The sequence below is a fragment of the Musca autumnalis genome, unplaced genomic scaffold (assembly GCF_047663935.1).
Source record: "Musca autumnalis isolate F117 unplaced genomic scaffold, ASM4766393v1 scaffold_1, whole genome shotgun sequence".
Classification (NCBI taxonomy): Eukaryota; Metazoa; Arthropoda; class Insecta; order Diptera; family Muscidae; genus Musca; species Musca autumnalis.
The window spans coordinates 6771042-6798366 of NW_027411644.1; the positions used below are offsets into that span (position 1 = coordinate 6771042).

General features: G+C 36.1%; 5 protein-coding genes across 15 annotated transcripts in view; 3 read left to right on the forward strand and 2 right to left on the reverse strand.

The window, feature by feature from the left end:
• The first annotated feature begins 4360 nt into the window (after positions 1-4360).
• On the forward strand, positions 4361-15080 carry LOC141390237 (protein SHQ1 homolog). 2 transcript variants are annotated; one of them, XM_073963037.1, is made up of 7 exons: positions 8567-9170; positions 9271-10368; positions 10458-10709; positions 10768-11074; positions 11134-11317; positions 14162-14306; positions 14370-15080. In XM_073963037.1, exons 3-7 carry the CDS (start codon positions 10519-10521, stop codon positions 14962-14964), a joined length of 1422 nt encoding a protein of 473 aa, XP_073819138.1. In that variant the 5' UTR covers positions 8567-9170; positions 9271-10368; positions 10458-10518; the 3' UTR covers positions 14965-15080. The 2 variants fall into 2 exon arrangements, with proteins under 2 accessions (XP_073819147.1, XP_073819138.1); XM_073963046.1 differs by lacking the exons at positions 8567-9170; positions 9271-10368 and adding an exon at positions 4361-4566.
• Positions 4439-6102, forward strand: LOC141390246 (protein SHQ1 homolog). The gene is made up of 4 exons (XM_073963057.1): positions 4439-4570; positions 4656-4905; positions 4964-5140; positions 5421-6102. Exons 2-4 carry the CDS (start codon positions 4715-4717, stop codon positions 5422-5424), a joined length of 372 nt encoding a protein of 123 aa, XP_073819158.1. The 5' UTR covers positions 4439-4570; positions 4656-4714; the 3' UTR covers positions 5425-6102.
• Positions 5712-8390, reverse strand: LOC141390250 (uncharacterized). Of its 4 annotated transcripts, none has more exons than XM_073963091.1 (4): positions 8372-8390; positions 6312-6463; positions 6114-6155; positions 5712-6038 (listed from the first exon to the last, which is right to left on the reverse strand). In XM_073963091.1, the coding sequence occupies exons 3-4, from the start codon at positions 6141-6143 to the stop codon at positions 5712-5714; spliced, it is 357 nt and encodes a 118-aa protein (XP_073819192.1). In that variant the 5' UTR covers positions 6144-6155; positions 6312-6463; positions 8372-8390. The 4 variants fall into 4 exon arrangements, with proteins under 4 accessions (XP_073819192.1, XP_073819202.1, XP_073819175.1 ...); XM_073963101.1 differs by having other exon boundaries at positions 6312-6411; positions 8372-8384; XM_073963074.1 differs by lacking the exon at positions 8372-8390 and adding an exon at positions 7923-8049.
• Positions 9288-9671, forward strand: LOC141391253 (DNA replication licensing factor REC-like). Its single transcript, XM_073964169.1, has one exon. The coding sequence runs from the start codon at positions 9288-9290 to the stop codon at positions 9669-9671; it is 384 nt and encodes a 127-aa protein (XP_073820270.1).
• Positions 15081-15797: 717 nt separating the features above from the next.
• Positions 15798-27325, reverse strand: part of sas (stranded at second transmembrane protein) — a 123441-nt gene continuing 111913 nt past the window's right edge. For 3 of the 7 annotated variants that reach the window (XM_073962986.1, XM_073962978.1, XM_073962995.1), the window contains exons 4-10: positions 22693-22957; positions 21788-22417; positions 21394-21654; positions 19584-20534; positions 18156-19181; positions 16689-16913; positions 15798-16626 (exon numbers count right to left, since the gene is read on the reverse strand). In XM_073962986.1, coding sequence (XP_073819087.1) covers positions 16619-16626; positions 16689-16913; positions 18156-19181; positions 19584-20534; positions 21394-21654; positions 21788-22417; positions 22693-22957 — 3366 coding nt within the window. In that variant the 3' untranslated portion in view covers positions 15798-16618. The remainder of the gene's footprint in view (positions 16627-16688; positions 16914-18155; positions 19182-19583; positions 20535-21393; positions 21655-21787; positions 22418-22692; positions 22958-27325) is intronic. The other 4 variants (XM_073963025.1, XM_073963018.1, XM_073963008.1 and 1 more) reach the window with 2 other exon arrangements.

The following is a 27325-nucleotide window of genomic DNA, read 5'->3' on the forward strand; positions in this document are numbered from 1 at the left end:
AGAAGAAAAAAGAAAAGGGCAACCCAGTTCGAAATTTCCTCGACCTTCTTTATTCTTTTATGTCAAAAATGAAGCAGGAAAGCAAGGCAACCAGGCAAAGCAGCTTATGTACGCAAGCCTTTAGGGAAGTATGTAGAAAACTACAATAACTATAGGTTAATTTAACTGTTTACATTTGAGATAGACATCAAGTTCATGTCAAATTTGTTGAGCATTACCGTGATTACAGTGGTCAAAATAGTCTGCGATTTCCACCAGATTCAAACGACATTTGAAGTTGTATGTACGACATTCCCCACCTGCATACAAATTTCATTAAAAGTTTTTTGAACAACAATATGACTTTTCCAAAACCTGCAAGAATCTACACATTTTTAATACGATAACAATTTTTCCTTTAAGTTATCAAAAAAGTAGTAAAAAGTTGTAATTTGTTGAGAGATTGTTTTCAAAGGCAGGTTGCGCCAACAAATAGATTACGTTCATCCCGCAGTAAATTTCAACTTTTTTTAGTCGGAATCCCACTTATATATATTTTTTCTCCGATTCTGGGCCATAGATACCGAACCGTTCAACATTCAACAATACAAACAACTACAAAAATTTACCTAAGATCTTAGTAAACAACTTTCTATAACATATGAACACTCTGGGAACGGTCCTTCAAGTTCAAAATTAAATAAATTTTACCCATTCTTTCCTGTCCAGTAGTGCGTTTCTGTAACTTTTTTAAAATAACGAACCGACATCGGTAGTTAACAAAAATATTCGGTTGAATTAACGATTGTGCTATTCTGTAACTTTATGTTACCGATTGTAGAAATCGTTAACTAATACCGACGAATATCAATGTGAAGAAAAATGTCAATTAATATTTTAATATTAATTAAAATATATTTTGAAGCTGAAAACATTATTTCATCGCGAATACAAAACATAAAGCTTTCAAGAAGGAAACAATTCAGATTTTTGAAGGAATGTGGCTCAAATGTGTGTCTTTTGGATGACTACGGATGCCAGTAAAGAAGCATTTCTTAAGATGTTTTTATTGTGTGTGTGATTTAAAAGTAATAAAAGTGATAAAACCATCATTAATCTTTTTTAAAAGCGCAGTTGTATTTTTTAATTAAAAGTTGGGATCATATTTTGGGTTGTGGCGCTCTGTATGGAAATTCAGAACAGTGTAAAAAGAGCTAGTTTCCCCATATGATGATTGAGCTTTGATATTTGACATGACTTAAGTCCCTTCATTTATTGTGGATCCACGTTACCGTCATTTGAGTTTATATGTTCACATTAAATGAAATTTCTCATAGCGGAGAGTATGAAAAGTTCTAAAATCCAAGCTTATACGTCATTTTTAACATTCTGATTGTTAGTGATGCTGAGTTTAAATCTATAAGATTACCACAGAACAAAGTAAAGTAATACTATTCACGTGTTGACCTCAATGCTAAATTAAAGCCAACGAAATCCTCCTAGAAAGATAGTGTTAAGGTCATTGGTATATGTCTTACATAGCAGTACTAGGGATACGTAAAATCGATTTCGGTTAATCGATTATTAACCGTAAAAATAGAAAAGTCGTAGTCGACTATTGACTGTGCGAAAACCGAATAATCGATTATTCTTAATCGACTTTCGGAAGACGGAGTCAACTATTATTCGTAGGCAACCATTAGTCGTAGTCGGCTATTAATCGTGGTCGACTATTAGTCGTAGTTGACTATTGGTTGTGCTAAAACCGCATAATTGACGGTACTTTTTTTATAAATATAACCATCACGGATCGTATCAACGAAAATGGTCGATTATATTCGATTATAATCGGTTTTTGGCGGTTAACGATTAATCGAAAGTCGACTTTTAGAACACTCACAAATAATCGACTAACCGAAAATCGAGTTTTAAGTTTTTCACGAAAACCGAATAATCGAAAAACCGATTATTGCAATTCACTGCGTATCCCTAAGCAGTACCACACTTGAGTTCTTTTGAAGCATTAGCTAACGTTTTTCCTCTTTAATAAGTAAAACAAAGGTTAGCGCAGTCTTCATACGTAGGGTAGCATGGGGCAGGTTCGCCACTGTTGTGCCAGCGCCGATTTAATTGATGCTACATAAAGATGGTCCAAGGGAATCTTATGAGTTAATCGAAGATCTAAAAGTTCTCTTTGATGATCTTTATGCAGCTTCAATAAAATCGGCGCTGTCGAAAGCACAACAGTGGCGAACCTGCCCCATGTTATTCTACACCAGTGGAAGGCATTGTGACTCACAAGAGAGCCCATTGCTTATCGCTCACAGCCTGTGTAGATGCTAACACGTTGCGAACAACAACAAATTTACGCTCATTGAGAGCACAAGGGAGATCCAAAAAAATTCTCTGCCTCACTCTGTTCTACACATTTCCATAGCATTAAGAAGATTTTTCTCAATAAGGCGGAATTTACCTTGTGTACCATCCTTATTAACATAACATATGTTCATATAAAAACGGCGTTGTTAAAAGAAATCAGCGAAATATTGTAATAATGTACCGTCGTTTACACTTAACGACTACATTTTTTGGTTGTTAACTTAACAATAATTTTCGGTAATTAACGACAAAATTTACCGACAAAAATCGTTAAAACTGGTATACAGAATAGCACTTACCGAACATTGTCGTTAACTACAGACATTTGTCGTTAATTCTGTCGTTAAGGAGTTACAGAATCGCACTACAGATTTTTCTTCCTCTTTCTTTCGGACTTTTTGTACAAATTTCGAGAAGCGAGATTTGATTGATTTCATTCTATGTCAGATTTGGAACCATTGTACCATGACATGATTTGGAACAGACAACGGAACTTTTAAAGTACCAAAGAGTGCAGTACGATTCTATTTGTAGCTCCATGATTGGGACTTCCTTTTTATTGCAGAGTCTGAACGACGTTTCGAACTAGGTACAACACCAATTGTTTGGAAGTTGTACTTGTCTGATGTACAGAAAATGAAGCGGCCCATACACTATCAAATTGGACTGTCCAGCCGATGAACCCCTTACGTTCGTGAGTGCTTCATAAGTGTGTAGCAAAGCATTTAATCAGCCTTCAATCTGCAATCGAAATCTTAAAATTTTCCTCTAAAAGTTAATGAACTTAACATTTTTTTATTTTTGTTTCAGAATTGCTTTTTGAGAATTTGAATTGAAAATAAACCACATTCATCGGATTGACTGGGTTTCATTTCGAAAATCAAAACTATTTTGATTTTCCTCAAACCATTAAATTCACACACACATTCTCATATTAAATTAAATGACATTGAATGACACAGTTTATATTATAGATTTTTGGCGGGTTAATACCCCGGTTACACTATTGAAGGTTAACCCACTGGGTTTAATAGATCCAGTGGGTTAATCTTTGCTGGTTACACTTAGCTTTTCGAGGATATAAACTGTCAGCTGATGTTTGTTTACGTATACATACAAAATAACTAATAAAGTCGTGTTTTACACTTTTACAATTTCTCGTATGACAATTTCTCATATTGGTATATTTTACACACAGGGATACATTTTTGTATCATGGTATCAAGCGTACTTTTTGTTTAAAATAGTGTCTAAAGTAAAAAAATAAATAATTTTATGATTTTCAAATAACTTTAGATTTATTAACTCCATAAAATCTCATGCGACCAATCGTAAACGTGTAAAACACGACTAACTCTGTTGCAAAAACAGTTGCAACTTTTGGTACTTTTTGAGTAGAGTTGGATTTTTTTGCACAAATACCGAATACAACACTGTATTTTTGGTGGATTTGTGCCGGATTTAAAATAAACCCAGTCATAAGAGGATTTAATTTTTGTATGGCAAATCTGGTCAGATTTGACCAGATTAAGCAATAAATCCTCATGAAGTGGGTTAACCCGGCAAAAAGCTGTAGTGTAACCGTGCTATAACCTTCTTTATGAGGTTTTATTTCATGTATACGAAATGGAATTGACATCTGAAACCCAGTGGGTTTATTAAATCTGGTTACATGTAAACGTACTACAAAACTTAGTTAACCATTCCAATCGGACGATACGATGTGAACCTACTTACAACTAAGTTCCAATTTACATTGGGCGAGTTTACTTGCGGCAATTGTCATTTTGTAGGAGAGAGGGGTGAGGCATATGGTAACCCTTTGCCTCTCATCACCCTCTCTCACCTACAAACTGACAATTGCCGCAAGTAAACTCGCCTAATGTAAATTGGGACTAACATTTGGCTATTTGTACTCTAAATCAGCTGTTAAGCCATGTTGTCTCTTCCCCCATTCGTCAACATTGTTGTGTCAGCTGTCTTGGTTTTGTTCTTTATCGTCCATTTTGCCATTCTCCTGTGTTTATTCTTTTACGACGGTAAGTTTTTGAGGTTGGCTTTGTTGTTATCATAGTTCGGTGTTTTGCTTCATAGTTCGAGCAACTCTTTTGTTTTTAATTGAAAAATACTAATTAAATTAATTTTGTTGGCTGTTTTGGTGATTTCCTTGTCGTGCATATATTGAAGAAATTAATAATCAATGTGGAAGTAGGTATGATAGGGAATGACATTCCTATACTACTATAACATGAAAAGTTTTTCTTGAACACGTTTTTCGTCTGTGTTTTTTCTTTTAGTTGATCTCCCTTTTAATTTCAAATCATTTTCGCCCGTGGATCCTTTATTAATCCCCGATATGACAAATTTATCCCAAATCAGTCACTCTTATAGAGAGGATGTGTGTGAATTGGAGTTCCAAGTTAGAAAAGCAAAAGGAAATGCTGGTGGTGATGGTGTCGTAGGAAGATTTGTGGAGAATGTAAGGAATTGTGATATCTTCATAGAAGACTATCATGTTCTTGTCTATTTAGACGTCCAGCTCTATAAGTAAGTATGAGGTTCATTTGTTTGTGATAAAATTATTAAGATAATGATTCTGCTCCAGGTTTCGTTCTTCACGCCGTTTTGATATGAAAGATTTGAAGAACATTTACTTTACATATGACACCAAAGACAGTGCACTAAGAGTTTCGCTACCATGCTTACCCCATAGTGAGGAGGAACGTCCTGAGAAAAATTCTCAAGAAAACAAAACCAAGAATGCGGATGCGAATAAAAACATGTGAGTATATTATTTTTATTCGCCGCGGCGAATTTTTTTCAATTTTTATTCGCCGCGGCGAATAAAAACATGTGAGTATATTATTTTTATTCGCCGCGGCGAATTTTTTCCAATTTTTATTCGCCGCGGCGAATTTTTTTCAATTATTATTCGCCGCGGCGAATAAAAACATGTCTGTACATTATTTTTATTCGCCGCGGCTAATTTTTTTTCTATTAAGATTCCTTATCCCTTTTAAATAAAATATTTTAATTTTTCTATTCAAAAATTTTTATTATAGTTGATTAATAAGTAAGTAATAATAGCATGAACATGAAGTAATAATAGTAAGTAATGAAGTAATAATAATATCATGAAAGGTAAAGGTAAGTAAAGTAATAATAGCATGTAATAATGGTAAGTAAAGTAATAATAGCATGAATAATTATAATAATATTAATTTTAATCCTACTGCAAATTTACATTTGCCATTTCTGCTGGCAAATCCACGTGATTTTGTTGCTGTTGCAGTTGCATTTGTTGATGTTGTTGCTGTTGCAGTTGCAGTTGTTGCAGTTGCATTTGTAATTGTTCAATTTGATGCTGTTTTTGCTGCATCTGTTGCACAAACTCTTGCTGTTGCTGCTTGCAGCTGCTTCTCCACCTGCCATAGGTGCTCTTCCTGTGGCAGCAGCTCTTCCACGTCGTCCTCCCCTGTCAAATCGATGGAAGCCACCACCACCCCCACCTCTCGTTCTTCCCTTCTCTCTCTCTTAATACGGCGCTCCACCTTCACTGTTGGAGCACATAGGCGACATCCACACTCGAAATCTTGTTCCGTGGTGTTTCTGGTGGTCGACTGGGACTGGCTGCCATTTATGCACGTTTTTATGTGTGTTTTTATTTCCTGTATGGTTCCCTAAAAAAAAAGAAAAAACAAATATATTTAAATAAAAAATAAAATAAAAAAAAAAATAATAAAATATATACTTACATTTCTCGGCATTTGTCGTTTTCGGTACATGGTGGTTTCTTCCTGAAAATGAAAAATGAAAATGAATTTAGGAAATGTATGAAAAATAATCATGTAAAATTACAAATTTACAATTACAATTTTTAATGGATGGACGGACGGACGGACGGACACCCATCGATAAATCGCTTTAATATGAAGTTTGGAACACATACTTACTGCGCTGATTTGATTTGCTTCGCTTTGATTTGCTTCGCTTTGATTTGCTTCCTTTGATTAAAATCCTGCTGTTTTTCAGGCTGCTTCCAATCCAATTCGGCTGTGATTGTGAAATGAAAATTATTTTTCAGGCTGCTTCCAATCCAATTCGGCTGTGATTGTGAAATGAAAATTATTTTTCTTGTCACAATGAAATGACATTATTTTCAAAATCATTGGTTGCTCGGTCGCAAGGTATTTTCCAAAGTAATGATTTTGAAAATTATGTCATTTCATTGTGCAGCGATCATTTTACGTATAACGATGATTGCGGGGGTAATAGGGTATTCACCTCATCGGTACCAAGCCGAAACTTACCCTTGCCACAAAGACCAATCATTGTTAACGTAGACGTTTTAGCAAATGTACAACCCAACGCCCCACAAAATAATAATCTTCCCGCAGATAATGCGGAACCAGTTGTGGAGGAAATTCTTCAAGATAATGCGGAAGCAGTCTTGGAAGACATTCACCAAATTATAGAGGGCATACAACCCAACGCCCCACAAAATAATAATCTTCCCGCAGATAATGCGGAAGCAGTTTTGGAGGACATTCTCCAAGATAATGCGGAAGCAGTCTTGGAAGACATTGACCAAATTATAGAGGGCATAGAGCCAAACCCCCTAAATAATAATAATAATAATAACGAAGATAATGGGGAAGCAGTTTTGGAGGACATTCTCCAAGATAATGCGGAAGCAGTCTTCGAAGACGCTCTTCAAGATCATGTTGATAACGTGAATGTTCCCCAACATGATGCGGAAGCAGCCTTCGAAAACGTTGCTGATAGAGTTATTTTCGCTGGGCTTATTAGTGGTCAATATGTACAACCCTACAATGTAAGGCAAATGAGAATACTTCATACTTACTTACTGAAGTCTAGAACAATGTATGAATCATTGAGAATAGACGAAAATGCTCCCATTCCACCAGCATCATTTCTAGAAGCGCAGCTCTCCAAAAGAGATGTAGGTTTTGATGAAGAAACCACAATTTTTTTAAGAGATTCCTTCAATGAAATGCCTGAAAATGAAAGGCTATGTGTACTAACACTCGATGGAATGGAAGTAGAATTGTTTGAAGATGTAATACGTATAGCATACATTTTCCAAATACATGGCCTTCATTCTGACTGGGAACTTATATTAGGCCTTAGAGTTTTTTATAACAAAGCATGAAGTATTACATATCGCCAATAGCATAAACGCTATAATTGTGTTGAACGTTTTAGATTTCGCGCCATCACATTCTAAATTTTTGCGTAGCACATTAAACCAAATGTTTAATGAAATTGTGCCAGGCTATATAATACCCATTGCAATTGATTTGATGCATATCGTATGCTCAATAACAATAAACTTCGCTAAAAACAACATAATTTTCAATGGTATTGCGATATCTATGCGATTTATCATACTTCCACGTAAAATTCCAAACATCACTTGTACACTCCACTAGACGTAGATATCGTGAAACAAGAAACTTTGTAACAGGCATGATAGGAGTTAATTGAACATGAAGATTCTTATTCTATAGAACAGAAAATAATAAAACTTGAAAGATTCATACTATTTTTACGGAATATTGAGGAAGATACAGCTTTGCCTTGGATACAAACAATGAAGAATATCCTTCTCATATGGCAAACATATGGTGATATTCCGCTAAAAAAATTAACTACACATTTCAAACCAACTGATACACAAGTATTAGCTTTCAAGTGTAGATCAGATGCTGTCATAAAGTACACACGTACTTTGGATAGACAAATACTGTGGTCTCATATATTTGATAACACATTGCCATCTCGCAGGCTTTTAGGAAATTAATTTTGCATAAGTTTGTAATTTCAGATTTTATTTTGCGGAAAAGACAAGCAAATACCTTTGCTTTACTTAAAGAAAATAAAGAAAGGAAAAGAAAACAAGATTAAGGTCAGTGAGATACAGGTAAGTATACTACGGTAAGTAAAAGCAAAGACGTCTTTACACAAGCCATCAATAGCTGTGTCTTTTTACCTAATAATTTGTAATAATTATTACTGAAAAAGTAAAGAGACGAAACTAATGTCGACTGACATGTCAAATTTGCTACCTGCGACCACAAAAATTATGTGGCAACTCATATGACAGCTGTTTTTGTTGGCAGCCGGCAGACGTAAATTTGTCAAAAATGAATGAAAAAGTGACATGTAATTCGACATTGATGACTTTGTACGTCGTCTGGCATAAGACTAAATACGTAATGCTAGCTGTGTCTTTTTACGTGATAATTTGTCCCAATTATTACAAAATGTTACTAAATGCTGCATTTTTACTTTCCGTATAAAAGAAAAAATCTTTTTTACTCTCTGAAAATAAATTACTGAATAATTATTACTGAAAAAGTAAAAAGACGCAACTACTATAGTATACACTAGCTGTTGAAGAATTCTTCTGTAACTGGTATTCAATGCAAACTTTTATCCCATCATGCTCCGGATCATGATGTGTACGCGATCCCTACGTAATGGGGAGGTCGCCCCCGCGGTCGGAAGGGGTGGGAAAGAGTGGCGTTGGGAACGTTCGAACATGATCTTGATATTTCCAGGCGATGAACAATGTTGCCTACTAATTTTGGTTGTCATACGTACCATTCAATACAATATGCTGAAAATGCGCGACAAATATTTGCATACAAATTGTTTGGCGGCATTGTTTGAGTTTAGTGTTTAATTATTAATTAAGAGGCGCTAAAGGAAATTTAAGCCTCCATTTATAATGCAATGACCAGAAAATTGTTGACAGAAACTTGGCTTAATTTTGAAATCTTGCAGAGGTACAATAATAAGAAGAAAGAACTGATTAATTTTTTAGTGTGATAATCATTATGCTTATTTTCATTTCACTTTTTTTATTTCATTCAATTAATTCATCAGTATAACACACACACAAAATGAATCTTCCAGTCGGTGCAGGCGGAGCTCCTCGGTTTGTACGTGGCAGAGGACGTGGAGGCGGCGTTGGTGGTTATAGACCATATTTCTTTTTTAAACGGAATGGACGAAATATACCCGCTTGTGGGCGCGGTGGTGTTAATCGCGGAGGACGTGGTAGAGGTAGTGGTGCTCCTGTTCCGCCTCTAGTATGTAATACCCAAAATCCAATTTGCAGTAGCTTTCTGCGTCCCCATTTCTACGCTGCTCCAGATGATGCCGAACAAAATGTCTCCTCTATGGCCATCGATACACCAAATTCTTGTGCTGGTTGGCGTTTGTATTTCTATGGAGAAACATATGATGACAATAGTGAAATTGCAAATCCTATGGATTTCAGATGAGTTTTCTTTTGACTTATACGCAAAAGAATTGACAGTTGAAATCGTATGCATAAACAAAAATCAGCTGATTGCCATTTAAATCCTCCGAAAGGTGTAAAATCTTTATAATGATTCAAATCCACTGGAGGATTTATTAGTAGCATAAATGAGGCATTATTCGTTCTATGTCACCTATGTAGACAATTATCTGCAGGGATTAAATGACATTTAATGACACAGTTTATATTATAGCATTTTGCAGGGATAACCTTCTTTATGATGTTTTATTTCATGTATACGAAATGGAATTGACATTTGAAAGCCAGTGGGTTTATTATATCTGGTTACATGTAAACGTACTACAAGACATAATTAACCATTCCAATCGGACGATACGATGTGAACCTACTTACAACTAACATTTGGCTACGTGTACTCTAAATCAGCTGTTATGCCTTGTTGTCTTTTCCCCCATTCGTCAACATTGTTGTGTCAGCTGTCTTGGTTTTGTTCTTTATCGTCCATTTTACCATTCTCCTGTGTTTCTTCTCTTACGGCGGTAGGTTTTTGAGGTTGGCTTTGTTTTTATCATAGTTCGGTGTTTTGCTTCATCGACTCTTCTGTTTTTAATTGAAAAATACTAATTAAATTAATTTTGTTGGCTGTTTTGGAGATCCTTGTCGTGCATATATTGAGGAAATTAATAATCAATGTGGAAGTAAGTAAGATAGGGAATGACATTCCTATACTACTATAATATGAAAAGTTTTTCTTGAACACGTTTTTCATCTGTGTTTTTTCTTTTAGTTGATCTCCGTTTTTTAATTTCAAATCATTTTCGCCCGTGGATCCTTTATTAATCCCCGATATGACAAATTTATCCCAAATCAGTCACTCTTATAGAGAGGATGTGTGTGAATTGGAGTTCCAAGTTAGAAAAGCAAAAGGAAATACTGGTGGTGATGGTGTCGTAGGAAGATTTGTGGAGAATGTAAGGAATTGTGATATCTTCATAGAAGACTATCATGTTCTTGTCTATTTAGACGTCCAGCTCTATAAGTAAGTATGAGGTTCATTTGTTTGTGACAAAATTATTAAGATAATGATTCTGCTTCAGGTTTCGTTCTTCACGCCGTTTTGATATGAAAGATTTGAAGAACATTTACTTTACATATGACACCAAAGACAGTGTACTAAGAGTTTCGCTACCATGCTTACCCCATAGTGAGGAGGAACGTCCTGAGAAAAATTCCCAAGAAAACAAAACCAAGAATGCGGAACGTCCCTTAGATTTGTGGAAATTAAAAAGAATTACAGAAAATTGCCTGCTAAAAATTGATAACAATGCTGAACTATTGCGACCTGAAGGATCATTCGCCTATGGATTTGCCAGTAAATTCCGTGGAAAAATAAAAAGTTGTGACGTAAGTTTTACCCAAAATTACAATTATTCAAGTATTTTTAATCATATAGGTATTTACAGTGTGATTTAGATACAATTACCCGCATGCCAGAACCCGATAGAGTTAGTCCGTTGCAACGTCTTATAGATCGAGATGTTGATGAAATGAAAAACTTTTGCCGTGATCAATACAAATTGAATTTCGTAGAGTTACAAGTACCTGATGGTTTGGACAATCCCATGCATTTCACATTCAATTTCAAAGGTATGTATAGCAACATTTTTAACAGATTCTATTGGTTTTTAAAAAGAAAGGGATAAGAATATGTTGTTAAGTCAGAATTCATGGTATTGAAAACGGGACATACGGGTTTTTGTATAGCTTCTTTATAGCGGCACCGGCCGTCTTACGGTAGTATGTGGGATTTAGCCATATTTCCAAATGAAATTTTTGTAAATTGAAGTGTATTGAAAGTTTTAACTACTTTCGCAAATAATCACAACCGAATTGGTTGAAAATTGGCACTTTGTTTTGCCAAAAGGTAAAAAGATTTGGGATGCATTTTCAGAACCAACTGTCTGTAAATAGTATTTTTTTGGAGAAAATATTTACAATAATAGCTCACCATACTATTGCTATCGAACACGATATCGTTTTCGAATGTTTCTCGATAGTTTTGCGGACATTTTGTTCGAGAATGAAATGAAAACGATTCATTCGTCGCTCAGTTTGGTGCAGGAAAACCTTCAATTTGGAATATCGGCACTAATATTATTACCGAATGAATGACGATAGTTTCTACGATAGTGGCGAAAATTTTTTTTTGAGTTTCTTAATGTTTCTATTATGTACCTTTTCCGTTTTTATTTCTTTGTTTGCGACTCGATATGTAACTGTTGATAAACATTGCTGTCTTGTATTTTGTGTCTTTACCAACATTTAGTACCAATTTTCATTAGGCAAGTTTACTTGCGGTAAGTCTCAGTTTGGTTAGGGGAATGGAAATGGAAAAAAATTGCTCGTACCGGCAATTTTCAGGCAATTCCTTTTATATTTTTCGTTTTTATACCCTCAGCCTTTAGGCTAGGGAGGACATATACACTTTGATACGATGAAAATGTGCCTCATCGAAATAATGGTTTTAGACCCCAACAAGTATGTTTGGACGAAATGTGTTTCAGGCAATTTGGAGTCGATCTAGCCATGTCCGTCCGTCTGTCTGTCTATCCTGCTGGCTGGAGCGCACGATAACTCTCGAACGGATGAACCGATTCCGTTAAAATTTTGGCTTTCGTAATATTTTGCCCAAACTTAGTTTAAGTTCGAAGATGAGCTACATCGGTCCACTCTTTCCGGTACCTCCCCCACAAAAGTTCGAAAATGTTCGGAAAGTTTGTGCGCACGATAACTCTTGAAGGGAGTGACCAATTTGGTCCATACTTTGTATAGCGTAAACTTTCTACCAGAGTAATATGAGGTTCCCATATGGTCTCAATAGGTCCACTCCTTCGGGTACCTCCCACACAAAATTTCAGAAAAATCCAGTTTAGGGCCATCTCTCGAATCGCTCTGATTTTTGTTTTAGCAACTTGTATTCACTGCCCTCCATACGACGGTACAAGTTACATCAGGGGCAAGTCCATACTTCCTGAGAAAATAGCATGAAAGTTGCAAACAACCCCTATGACACCGTGTGAGGTGGTTGGAGCGCAAGATAACTCTCGAACGGATCTGCCGATTCGGTCCACAATATGGCCTTAGTAATATTTTGTCCAAACATAGTTTATGTTTGAAGAAAAGCCATATCGGTCCACTCCTTCAGGTACCTCCCCCACAAAAGTTCAAAAATGTTCGGAAAATTTGTTCGTACGGTAACTCTTGAATGGAGTGACCGAATTGGTCTATACTTTACACATCCTAATATATTTACTAGATATAGATCAGGTTCAAATATGGACTATATTTGTCCACTCCATCCGGTACCTCCCACACAAAATTTCGGATAAGTTCACTTTAAGACCTGACATCGAATCATTTTGATTTTTGTTGAAGCAACTTGCATTCGCTGCCTCATTTACGATGGTAAAAGTTTTTTTAGGGGCAAGTCCATACTTCTTGAGCAAATAGCCCGAAGAGTGTAAAACCCCCTATGGCACCATATGTTGTGGTTGGAGATCCACTTCCATAACGGTCAATGTCGATCCATTCCTTTTAGTATCTCCTCCACAAAACTTTTGATCTTTAATCCTAATCAACAATTTTGTCTGTTCAAACGCCCAAAATTTTTAAAACCCCCTAAATACATACGTATTTTGGGAAAAATGGTTGAGGGTATATCTCTGTCGGCAAAGCCGACTGATACTTTTTTACTTGTTAATATTAATTCCAATGTTTTGAAAACAAAACTTGCGAAACAGAATTGCCTGTATAAACGCAAGAGATAATTTTAAAAAGGAACGAGAAAATTTGCCACAAGTAAAGTCGCCTAATGTAAATCGGGACTTACGCGATTTTCATTGTGGCAATTTTTCTCGTTCTCTTTTTAACTTGCCTCTTGCGTTTATATAGGCAATTCTGTTTCGGAAAAAACCATTGGAATTAATGTAAAAACGAAAAATATAGAAGGAATTGCCTGAAAATTGCCGGTACGAGCAATTTTATTCCATTTCCATTCCCCTAACGTGTCTCTTCCACAAACTGTGACTTGCCGCAAGTAAACTTGCCTAATGTAAATTGGGACCAAATGGAAAATAAACGAAACCGGATTCTCTTAAAAATATTGAATGCATATGCTAACTATTAGCTTATCCGTGTAATTGTAGAACGTGTTTATACAAGTTATTTTTCGTAAATTTTATAAAATCCGACTGGACGATAGTTGGGAAACCATCAAAATGTTTGTGTTTGAAAACCAGCACAACATGGTACAATTATCCTACCATGCCAACACAATAACAAAATATATTTTTATTTGTATGAGCAGGCCTGTTGTAGAGCCCAAGTATGTGTGAACGAAATTCGTTTCGGACAAAATTGGAGTCGATTTAGGCATGTCCGTCCGACTTAAAACTTTTAATTGGTTTTTTACTTATTTTTGCAAATTTTCAGATAATACACTTGACCGTGATGAAGAATACTTATTACATAACCTGACTTCTAAGCCAGAACTAATGGAAATGCCAGATCAATATGATCCAATGGAAATTGATTGTGGTCTCATAAGTATATTGCTGGCCATATGTTATGATGTTAGGTAAGTTATTTGATAAGCATAGTTTTTCATTTAGAGTTTCATTTTATTTTTAATTCATTTCAGATTCACATCGAATGAACCCAATTGTGAATCGGCCTGGACTCGTAGCATTCTATCGGCCACGTTAACCTATTTCGAACCGTTCACATCACTTAAAGATGTGGTTATTAGTTTCATGAGGCGATCCCTTATCTATCCCCTGTATCGTAATTATGAATTGAGTAGACAATGTGTGGAAGATTGTATTGCGGCATTACAAAACAATTCCCAATGGATTCTGAAACAACTACTGATTACACACGACTGCTTCAGTCTAAACGAGCGAGCGGTATTCAATTATTACTACATTGAGGATTACATTAGATATGTTGCAAATCAAGCCATTTGTCCCAGTTCACATTTACAAATGTTGGCACACAATTTGAAAAATGTTCTATTTGATGTTTTCAAAAAGAATTTGGGATTGGGATTACAAGAACTGGAAACGGAATTGTTAAAAGAACTAATAACTGATATTCATATTGCTGCCAATTCGACTAGTGAAGATGAATCTGTTGAAACTGAGTCCGATACATCGTCGGACAGCAGCAGCAGTGACGATAGTGACAGTGATGATGACAGTGTAATAGAACAAAAAATGGAAAATTTAAAATTGTAGGATCACATTAATGAAGGTGGGTGATTGTTTTCTACATACAATTGAAAATCAATCGATGTATATCAATGAGAATATATAAGAAAAATTAATATTAATGAATTTTTTATAAATAAAAATCTATTGTTGTTTTCAATGAAACCATGAGGTTTGTAGTTGATTTTCAATTGATATATGTACATATCGTCACTATAAATGCCCGAAGACGTAACACACAAAATCAAAACTTTACAGAAGAAGCAAAAAACGTTATAAAATGAAAATCTGTTTTATGGTATATAATTCTTATGCGGACGAGTATTCCGGATATTATCAATCCTATACGAATGTGAGTAATAAATGAAATGAAATGGGATAAATGAATGGGATCCGTCATTACAACAAAATCTGCAATATTATCCCATTTTCCGAAATGCCATTTCTTGAATAGCATCGTTGTTTTTGAACGTAGAAGCTTGAAATTTTGCCAGAGCATGTATTTTAACTTTATGTATCAGATCCCATCAAAAAACGATTTGCGTGTTGTTTTCGTCTTCGGGCATTTTTGGTGACGATATGTATTATTTATATCTTTATTTTATTATTACATTAATTTTGCCAAGAAAAAGCTTCGACGCAATTATGTTTGTACTATTGTTACACGAACACAAACACATAATTGTTGAGGTGCATAGAACCGTGGACTTGTGTACTATTTTTGGACACCTCGAACCACAACATTCAGAAAATTTGCTTAAAAGTTCCTTGCGGGTTTTAGCCACCACCTAAAAGTTGTGGAAGTTTTGAACTCACGACTTCTGCATCACTATTCCCATCTAAAAACACAATTTGATTAATTTTTGGAGGTTTTTATTATTATTTCGAACTTAGATTTAATTATCGTTTGCACGTGTAAAACTAAGCAAAAGTAAAGCTAAAAATTATACAATGCCTTTCATGTGTGGTTAAAAATAAAATATAAAAAAGGAAGGAGTTATACCATGGTTGGAATAAATACATGATTTCGTTTTGATTTTTGGGAAGACAAATAGATTAATAGACGTACAAAAAATAATACAGATTACATAGTTTTATATACAAAATATTATAGAAAAAACAAAGACATGTAACTGGAAATGAGTACTATACTTAAGACTATTTTGAAAATTATTTTTCATTTTTTTTTTCTAAATAATGGCTTTTAAGTTAATTTTCGTTTTTAGGAAAAACATACAGTACACATTATTTGGGCCAATTTAGATAACATTCTCGTTCACTGTTCACTTTGTTTTCTCGTTTTAATTACATTCTGGCACTTTACTACAGCTATTATTTTTATATTTTATTCACTCATTTTTATTAGTCGTTCATTGCTTGGATTGTTTTTTTTGGGAAATGGTTTAACCAATTTTTGTTTCATTGTTTTTGAATATCGAATTACAAAAATATATATATTGCTACATATGTATTTAGTATTATAGTATATATGTATGTGTTGTATATATGTATAATGGGAATTCGTTTTGTTTCATTTTAAATATTTACATAAAATTTGTTTTTCAAACCTATTTACTAAGACACAACTAGGATTTCATGTTTTGATTTTGAGTAGAAATTAGAGAAAATGTACGATGACAAAGGATTTCCAAGAAATCCAATAGGTAATCGTTTAAAACCGCTACAGATCTGTAAAGACATTTTTTTTTAATAATAGAATATTTATTGTAATCTTTTTAAAGAGGACTTACTCATTGTTTCTTGTTGTATATCAACTTTGTACGATGGATTATCGTAGGCGGCATCACTCTTACGGGGTGGTGTTATCGATGCAGTTTGATGAACACGCCTTCTGGTCAGTATCAGCAATAGAACTAATGTTGACATAATAGCTAAAGCTGCAACAACTGAAACAACTACCAATGGTCCATAGTAATCTCCCACGGGTTGGTCAACACCAGCATGCAATAGTTTACCTAGGAGAAAATATAAGATCAGGATTAAAGTAAAGTTTGGTTTCAAAACAAAATTTCAATGTAAATTCAAAATTCTATAGCGAATTAAGTCAATAATTGTCTGCTTGCGCTATGTTTATTATTCCAGTTTTTTTTAAGGATTCCTCATTCAAGTTTTCTATTGAGTACATCCTCTGTTGTAAAGACAAGTTAAAAGGGCGTTAAGTTTGCGGTGGACAATATTTGGTAGAAATAATTGTTAACCTCTGGAAACAAAATCCCATATTACAACCAATTAGGAGAGCAAATAGGACTAATACCTAATTCCTTAAAGCGACTCTTCGCATTATATAGGCGCTATACGAAACGTGGACCTACACTGGTGTGCGAAATAATAGAGCCACAGTAGTCGCAATATATTTAAACGTTTCTAGAACACTTCCGCGCAGTGTGTTATGGCGGATTTTGCATTTTTGTAATAAAATAACAGCCCATAAATAAAATTAAGTCAACATTTGTCCAATTTCGGGTTCGATGTTGTATTCGGCAGGGAAGTGATAAGATTGGGCCTATAGGGAGGTGTGAAAAATAATATCGAAAATTATTTTTTTTTGCATTTATTATTTAATGGGTCGAGTCGTGTCGCGTTGCCAGATGCAATTTTTACATTTTCATTTCTTTAATATTATTATTTAATATTATATACCATACTATTTGGAGGGTATAAAAATATGCATTCTCACACAAATTTGGTTCTTTCTAAAGACATTTTCTCTAGAGAAGTTCAAGGCTTACTTCCGTATCGTCAGTTGCTTGGCAAATGACTGGAAATGTGTGAAGTATTATGTTTCTTAACGCCGTAGTACTTAAAAACTGCGAAGCTACGTATTTCAAAACGTCAAATATACGTATTTTTAACACAGCTAAAAGCAAACATATATCATTTTTATTTCTGGTGCATTTAGTAACATTTTCGAGGAACAATGCATAAATGTGCAACTGAGATATTTTGACGAAGTTTAAACAACACAAAGCAACTGACGATACGGAAGTCAGCCCAACTGTATATCGCAAACAATTTCTCAATATTAAACAGAAGTATAAAATCGTGACAATATTTTCAAAATAACTTCAATATTACCAATATCTCCAAAGAAGGCTTGCATCCTTTGGTAAGCAGTTAAAACTTTAGAAAATTTTGCGAAATTAATTGTTAATCAAAGTTCTTGATATTGAATTTCTGTTTAAATAAATCCAACTTACCAGTTTTACCGGGAGCAGCATTGCCACCTGGCTTGGTGATAAAGTTCACAACATTACTCTTCTTAATCTTGCCGTTGGTCATGTACATCTCCAGCCATAGGCGATATTTGGTGCCAGGTTTCAAGTCCATAATCAATGTGCCTGTTGAGCTGTCTCTCTTCGCCACCTTGAATACACTTGAATCCTCCTTACCCGAATCACTTTGGTAAATCGCCCTATAGATGTTGACATATTTATCTTCAGGATATGGTACTCCACTCCATGTGACTTCCACACTTTGAGCCTTAATCTTGGTAACATTAACGGTAACATCGAAAGCAAACACATCAACCTTGGGACTGGTGCGAACCTTAATCATGTGGCCAGCTCTTAACTCAGCACCATGACCGGGGAATGGTATGTAGTAGAGTCCAATTTCATATCCGGTGTCAGGTTGCAAATTCTCAATGGTATATGAAGTGAGTGAACGGTGTATCAGTGGTGAGGAAGAGTAAATCATTCCCGTTAATTCCTTGTATCTCAATTGTATACCATCAACATAATCCAAATGGTCATCAGACAACTTCTTCCAGGTCAAATGCAACCACGTCGAGTTACTTTCACTGACATTCAATTCTGGATCTTCAACAGTCTTGAAGATGTCTTGGAAGTCGGGACGATAATCGGATGGTGGTGGAGGTGGTGTAATGGTTCTTTCCGCGGGTGTCTTCACCGTGTATATAGAACTTGTGGGTTGTGAGTTCAAATCTCTTAAAATGAGAGTGATTTTAATTTTATACAAAGAGTTTGGTTCCAGACTGGGTAAATCGAATTCCATTTGTGAGGTGGCAATTAAATCTTCTGGTGGGGCAAATATTTGTTGATCCCACTTGGATGTATCATTGCCAGGTCCATTGGTATAACGTAATTCCACGCGACCATGTAAGTTAACATAAACTTGAGGAACGGTAAAGACAATGCGTACTGTACGGGCATCAATGGCCTCCAGGGTGTGGACTTCAATGTCAGGTTGTAAATTATTGAAACCTGAGAGTATGAAAAAAGGTTTTGAATAAATATATAAATAATATAGATTGATTACTGGTGGGGTTTGATTCCAAACTAAAAGCTTTTCTACAGGCAAATATTGGAGGAATATTTGGGAGTGGCTAACCACTTCCCTTGTACGTTTTCAGTTGTGTATTTACAAATGTTAATTGTGTGCTGTGCTGTGATCTTGAGTTGTGTTTGTGCATAAATGAAAAAGTGTCTGACAATGACCACAACCTATTTTTAATGGAATTGTAGACTTAATAGTTTTTTTTTTGTTTGGGATTAGTAACAACTATTCAATGGGAGAATGCAATGGAAATGTGGTAGATTAATGCGAAATATGGAGACAGACAGAGAATAAGAGACAGAAAGAGATATTAGGGTTTTAAAATCAACCTGTTTTTTGGGTCTTCGTTACAGCACCATGCTCGGAAGATTGCGTCTGCAAACCGTTGGCCGATGTTGTTGATGTATGTCCGGCATTGTGGCCGAGATGTGCGGGTGCTGGTCCCACACCAGGTATTACAGGATAACCACCGTATGAAACAGGCTGACCATCAACAATGGCAATGCCATGTCCTGGTGGTGGCGGTGGTAGGCCACTATGAACTATGGGTACATATTGTGGAGCCTGTCCACCCGCTCCACTTGTGTTCACATGTACAAAAGGTCCCTGTGGTGGAGCTCCATTCTGTGCTCCCGCATTGACATTTTGTTGCAAATGTTGGAGGATATGTTCTATTCTAACATGTGGTGGTAAATTAGACTGCCCCAACTTTCCGCCACCTGGAACTCCGGCTCCTATTATATTAAATAGATCCGATTGACTTGTGGGTGCTGGTGGTTTTCCTTGGGGTATACCGTTTGGATTTAGATCATATTGTTCATAGGGATTAAAGGCTTCATTGTGGTAGAAGGGTCCATAAGGTCCCTGGCCTGGATGTTGTGGTGCCAAATTTTGATTATAATTAACACTGTCATAAGGTGAAATGGCCACCCCGCCGGGTGTTAAATGAACGGGAACATATCCTGGTCCCAGACCGGGATGTTGATGCACAGGTATATCATCTTCTTGTGGCTCGTGGACATCATATTTGACATCGTTCTGTTGAGGTTTAACCGGAATTGGTGGTTTCTTGGCATGCTTGTCGTGCTTTTCATGTTTCTCATGCTTTTCAGTTTTATAATCGAACCCAAATGGCGTCGAAGGGGCACCACCTTTTGGTGGTTTACCATCCAAAGTCGGATAAAATGCATTTCCGGTTGGTTTCTTTTCTGCCTCGGCTTTGTTAATGCCACCCATAGAGAAGTCAGGTTTTTTGGTGGCATTCTCCATTTTTGCTGTTTCTGAAGGTGTGGCGGTGAAGATTTGTTTTTTATATTTTTGTATGTACAAATGCAAATTAATTTAATGAAGCGTTTTATTATTATGTGAGTGCATAATTAAATAGAACAAAGCCAAGGATGACTGAAACACCATTGAGGATTATTTATTTTTTAGGCCTGTATTTTACTTACTATGGCGGAACTTGTTTTCTTCTTCGTGAATATAAGGAAATTCAAATCAAAAACATATCAAAAGACATTTAAATATATATTTTTGAAATCCATATATTTAATTTCTAGTCATTAGTCATCCTTGGCTTTAAACCAATAATTAAAAAATATATATGTAAATTAAAAATAATAAGAAAGGAAACCATAATAGGAGAGAGGAGGTTTTATCAATCAATTGGTTATTTTAAGTTATAGAAAAGAAGTTAATGAATTTTTATTTTGAAGAAAAGGTAGAGAAGGAGAGATGGTTATAGAGCAAGAGCATGATTTACATACGAAAATGACCTGATGGATGCTTGACATTTAATGGAGCTACAAAAGAAGTTATTTTACGGCGTTATCATGCTTATTTCGCTTTTATATCCAGGCGGACAGTTTTTTCTGATGATAAGAAACTTGTATGGATTTAGGTTCATTTTTCGTCTTTTTCATAAGACACACTTAAATTTGTACCCACAACAATAACAACATCATTGCTCTACTCAAACAAAGCATATCCAATTTAGGTCCATGGATGGACCCTTTTGGTAAATTAGTGAGAAAAACAAAACATAGAAAAACACATTCAAAGTGAGAAGAAGCATCATTCATTTCATGCACCCTTTAAAAGAAAAGCTTTGAATTTTGTTTTCGTAACTCGTATATTTACCATTGTGTCCCAAGTGTTCCTGTGAGGCCTCCTCCTCTTCTTCATCCTCTTCGTGTTGTTGGCCACCATGATATGGTCTTTCTGTTTGATTTGGTATAGGAGCACAAGCCCAATGTTTGCAACATTCATCATCGGGTATGGGTACTAGACGGGCTTGGGCTGGGTGACAAGGCAAATCGGCAGGTGGCAATGCCAAAACGGGGGGACAGGCTGGGCGGCACTCTACCTTACCATTTTCACAATAACAATGTTGGTCACAACCTGTGGCAATGTTATGTAGGGGGGCAATTGCATATGGAAGTTGAGGGTTAGTAATTGTTCGAACTCAAATACATTGTATATGATTAGCATAAGCATAAGACAGCCAATGAAAGCTTCGAGTATTATTACTTACCAGTCAGATTGGTGGGTATTTGAGACCAATTTTCAAATTCTTCACCATGATATTCACAGGTACCATTGTCTACACAACGCATACTATCTGGACAACAATTGGGTGCAATGGGTTGGAAGTTGGCTGGCTCCGGTTCCCAACGTAAACAGTGTGGATTCAAAACATCCAAACCAAATGAAGTGGGACACTGCAATTTGGCACAATGTACTCCTTCGGAAGTACACAAACACAATTGCTCACAACCATCATGGAATTGTTTGCCCTCAGCATAGACCTGGCCCTTATATTCGCATGAGCCCTGTCCAGCAGCACCATCGATATCTCGTGCCTCTTGGAAACCATAACCATCATCTCCTATCGAGTTATGGGCGGCCGATGGTGGTGGTCGCTGTTCATGATCGTCCAATGTGACATCACAGAATTCCAACTGACAGCAAACATCTTTGGGATCTTTGACAAAGACACATTTGTCGGGACGAGTGTGGTTGCGTTCGGGGCAACGTGGTCTACAGTTCATAATGCCTCCCTCATCACAATGGCAAATTTGTTCACAGCCAATTTCCAGACGTTCACGGAATTTATAAATACCACCATTGAAATAGCAATCGGGACGTGTTTTATGTATGGATGCTGCATTTGTGTGTGTATTGTTGTTGTTGTTCGTATTTAGAAGCAATGCAAATGATGACATGAAATGAAAATTACACACATACAAATAAGGAATGAATGAATGGATCTAAGTGGATCTATGTTGTATAAACTAAACTGCAGTTCATCAGTACAACTACATACTCTCACTGTTTGTTGGTAGAAGATGTTAAAGGCATCTAATGTAAAACCCCTCTCTTCTAACTATGTATGTATGTAAGTATTCTGACTAGTATTGTTTTTGTTATTGTACCTACCATTCATAGCTTCATCAGTATGCATTGTAGATTGTGTGGGCAGGAAGGTTTCTTCATTCGAAGAACATTCCATTCGGCTGCAACATTCATCATCTTCGACAGCAATTTCACGGCATTTCGTTGTTTCTCCTTCTTCTCCGCTAGATATCTGCTCCAACATGGTGCCACGTTTAAAGGTTTTGCCCTGACAGCGAGGTGAACAAATCCATTCTCCACGATTACAAGTACAACGTTCATCACAGCCACGTTCCATATTCTCGCCATTCTAAATTGAGCAAAGACAGACAAAGAAACCAAAAAAAACAAAACAATCAGAAAATAAATTTCAAAAATTGAACTCGTTACAGTTGTTTGGCTTTCTAAAGAATTGCATTAGACGCTGGTGTTTACTTCTTTTTTTTGGTTGTGTGTGTTTGAATGTCTGCAAATTGCTAAAAAAAAGTATTCCATTATGCTTAAAACAAAATGGAAAGAAAATTTCCAGAGCATGGCATTTTGTAGCCTGAAACAATCATTGTTATCTAAATAGAACTTACCAACCAGAATGGTCTAGGCTATGCGACAAAAACAGAAATTCTATCATCCATCCATAAAATTATGGCATTTTTAGTACTACAAATTGTCATGGTAATTTTCATTAAGTTACCATTACAATCTTCAATGTCTTGCTAATGAGAGAAATTCAACAGAAAGTAAAAGAAGAACGCTAAGTACAAGGTACAAGCGAAATGGAGTAACATTTAAGGTAGATAACTTATACACTTGTTTATGTAGATTACACTACTCGAACATATCGCTCATTTACTAAAAGAGTGACACATCTTAAAAAATCCATTTTCGAGAAAAACGCGTTTTAAGTTAGCGATTGAAAGTGGTTTATTGAATTATGCCAAACTCGTTGTAAATAAGCTGCAATTCTTTTCGAGATATTAGCATGAAAATTTGACACAAGATTAAGAAGAAGTCGTAGTAAAAATGGGAATTGCTAACGCATTTTTTTGCCATTCTTGGAGTAAATGAGAGATATGTAAATATCTTTTCTTATCACTTTCAATATTATTGTTGAAATTCTAACGAATTTATTACCTTAAAATACAGGTCTTGATATTTTAAGTATTCATCAGATTTCAGGGATAGTAGTTAGAAGAAGTTATTAGGCCCGCAAGCAACATCAAAATCTCAACAAGAAAAACTTTCAAATCAAAAGAGGATGTTTCTTCTTTTATGTAATCAATAATCAATTGGTTCAAATTCTTCGTAATATTTATTCTAGACGTAGATCAATTTCGTATACGGACTATATCGGTCCACTCCTTGGGATAATCGGCACAAAAAATTTCAAAAGCTGCCGCAAAAGTGCAGTTTAAGGACACGTCTCAGATCGTCTTGATTATTTTCAGCAAATTTTTCTCCCGGCCCCTATGACGATGGTACAATTTTTGCGGAGCAAGTCCATACATTCTGAGATACCCAGAAGCTTTAAAAAATCCGGCTCCAACTAAAATGACTGATGAAACGACTACATAGGAATTACGTAACCGATTTGCCTGAAACTTTACACATCGTCAAATTTCTTCCCAAAGTACACCTATCAAGTTTTAAGAAGTTTCATATCGGACAACACCTTTGGGTACCTTGCTCACAAAAGTTCGAAATTATCGCTTTAAGGGTTTTTAGTGGATCTTTTTAAAATATTTACCGAAGGGCAAGTCCACATTTATTGACATAATTATCCAAAAAGCTATAAAAATCTTACGGTGACGTACTAAAATTACTGTTGGACACGATAAGTCTCGAAAGGGGTGACTAACATTGGTCCAACTTTTCCACATCGGAATTTATCTCTAAAACTTAAAACAAATTCGAAGATGGATTATCATCATTGACACGACAACTCTCGAAAGGAATGACTCCAAAATTAGATCTAGTCCCTAGATGGACTATTTTTTATACCCTCAGCTAACGAGGGTATATAAACTTTCATAGGGCAAAATCTGCCTTATCGAAATAATGATTTTAGACCCCAAGTATGTTTGAACGAAATCCGTTTCAGACAATTGGGAGTCGATTTAGCAATGTCCGTCCGTCTGTATGGAGCGCACGATAAGTCTCGAATGGATTAACCGATTTCGTCCAAGATTTCAGGTACCCCCAGACAAATGTTAATTTTTTTGTAAAATTTATCAGCACAATAAGCCTCGGAGGGACTAACCGATTTGGTCCATACTTTGCACATCGATCAAGTTAGAATAGGGACTAAATCGGTCCACTCTTTCGGGTACCTCTAGCGAAGAAATGGTGTTCGCTACCCTCATTACGACGGCGCAAGTTTTTCAGGGGCAAGTGCATACTTCCTGAGAAAATGGCCCGAAAGCTGTAAAACCCCACTAAGGCACCATGTTTAGTGTATGCAGCGCACAATAACTCTCCAACGGACAAACCAAAATTTGGCATTCGTAATATTTACACCACCACCGTGGTGCAATGGTATGCACACCCGCCTTGCATACATAAGGTCTTGGGTTCAATTCCTCGGCCAGGCAACATCAAAACACTTTTCAACGCTGGAAAAATACCCCTCAGTAATGTTGGCGACATTTCCTGAGTATTTCAGCCATGTAAAACTTCTCTACAAAAGTGGTGTCTTAGACACGCCGTTCGGACTCGGCGATAAACTGTAGGTCCCATATCATTGAGCTAATATGAATCGGCGTGCACTCATTGGTATGAGAGAAGTCTCCCTTATCCCGTATGGGATGTTTGTGGAACAATTATTAATATTTACATCAAGTTCTAAGATGGGCCATATCGGCCCACTCCTTCGGGTACATCCCCCACAACAGTTCAAAAATTTTCCCTAAAATGGTGCGCACGATAACTCTGGAAGGCAGTAACCAATTGGGTCCATACTGTGCACATCGTGATATTTCTACGAGTCATAGGTCAGGTTATAATATGGACTATATATGTATGCCACCTCTTTCGGGTACCTCCCACACCAAATTTCGGAAAAGTGCAGGTTAGGACCTCCTCTCGAATAGTTTTGATTTTTCTTGCAACAGGTTGTACTCAAAGCCCTATTACGATGGTATAAGTTTTTTTGGGTTGCAAGTCCATACTTCTTGAGAAAATTACACAAAAGCTGAAAAAACCCATACGGCCAGTAAGTGCAGTGGCTGGTGCGCACGACCATACTTTACATATCGTAATATTTCTACGAATGTTAGATACAATCCGAAGGTGGTGCTTATAGGTCCACTTCTTCCTGTACCTCCCTCCCAACAGTTCGAAAGTATTCGCTAAACTGTAACGCGTGATACGGAGTAGCCGCAAAAATGTTGAGCTTTAATCAAAATCCATATTTTTGTCGGCAAGTTCATACGCCCAAAATTCTGAAAACCCCCTAACTTTTCTATTACTCCTAAGATGTTTAGCATTGAAAAACTAGCATCGGTCCACGTTTTGATATAGCCCCCATTAAATCACCGAATTTGGAATTTGGTCTTAATTGAAGGTATAATACATTTCCGCAGAGGATGGTTGTTACAGGACAACGTTTTTATATAGCCCCCATAGAACGGGACTTGCCGATTTCGGGAATTTTGAAGGTTTTAACCACATTATCCAACCGAACTAGCTGAAATTTGGTATTTAGTCTCTGTTGAGGGCTGAGAATTATCTGTACAGATCCACATTTTGATATACCCCCAATGGGGCGCTTGGGCCCATTTTTGGTATTTTTAAGTTTCAGCCACACCATCCAATCGTATGTGTGTATGTATGTCAAACAATGTAGAACCATTACCATGATACTAAAAGAAACTTTAGTTAAGGTATTTTTGAAAACTTTCCGCAAATGTTTGGTATTAAACGAAATATTGTTGGTGTTTCGTTCTAAATTCAACCTGTTTCCCCTATTTGGTAATTTGAAATACCATTCTAGCCAATATGCCAGTAGTTAACAATAAACAACTTCAGAACCATTTTTAAGTGCATTCAACAATCGCTTATAAGACCCACAATCACTCATTATGAACAATCAATGACAAATGACATAAACCGCTTTCCTAAATCATATGACAAAATATTTAAACACAGCTTTAATTGCCATGGCTAATTTATGTTATGAATGCAGTCAAATGATTATAATTTCAAACATGTAACTTTGAAAACCTATAACCTAGTGAACCCCTTTTTCTGGGTACACTGTGTCGAAAGATAACAACCTAAGGTCATCTGCACACATCATCTCCAACACCAACGAGTAGACATGCAACAATTTTCAGGCCATCTTTCATTAGCTGTTGTAATTGTTGTTACACATTTCGGTATATGGTATCTTCGACTGCCTCTAATTAGCTCTTGGTTTAATGATAACATTAACTTTTGAAAATTTGAGCATGCAATCGTGTAATTAAGTTGAACACAAAGGCTATTACAAAAAAAAAAAAGAAAACACAGCAACAAAAACTACTTCAACAACCAATAGATAGATACATAAATGGTCATTTTGTTGCTCTTGTTGTTGGGTTTTGTTGTCTAATCTTAAAAAGGCCGGTTAATGTACGTCAGTCTAAGATTGCACGTGTGGCATGGTATAACACCAGCACACCAGCTATACAGTCTGTGCTGC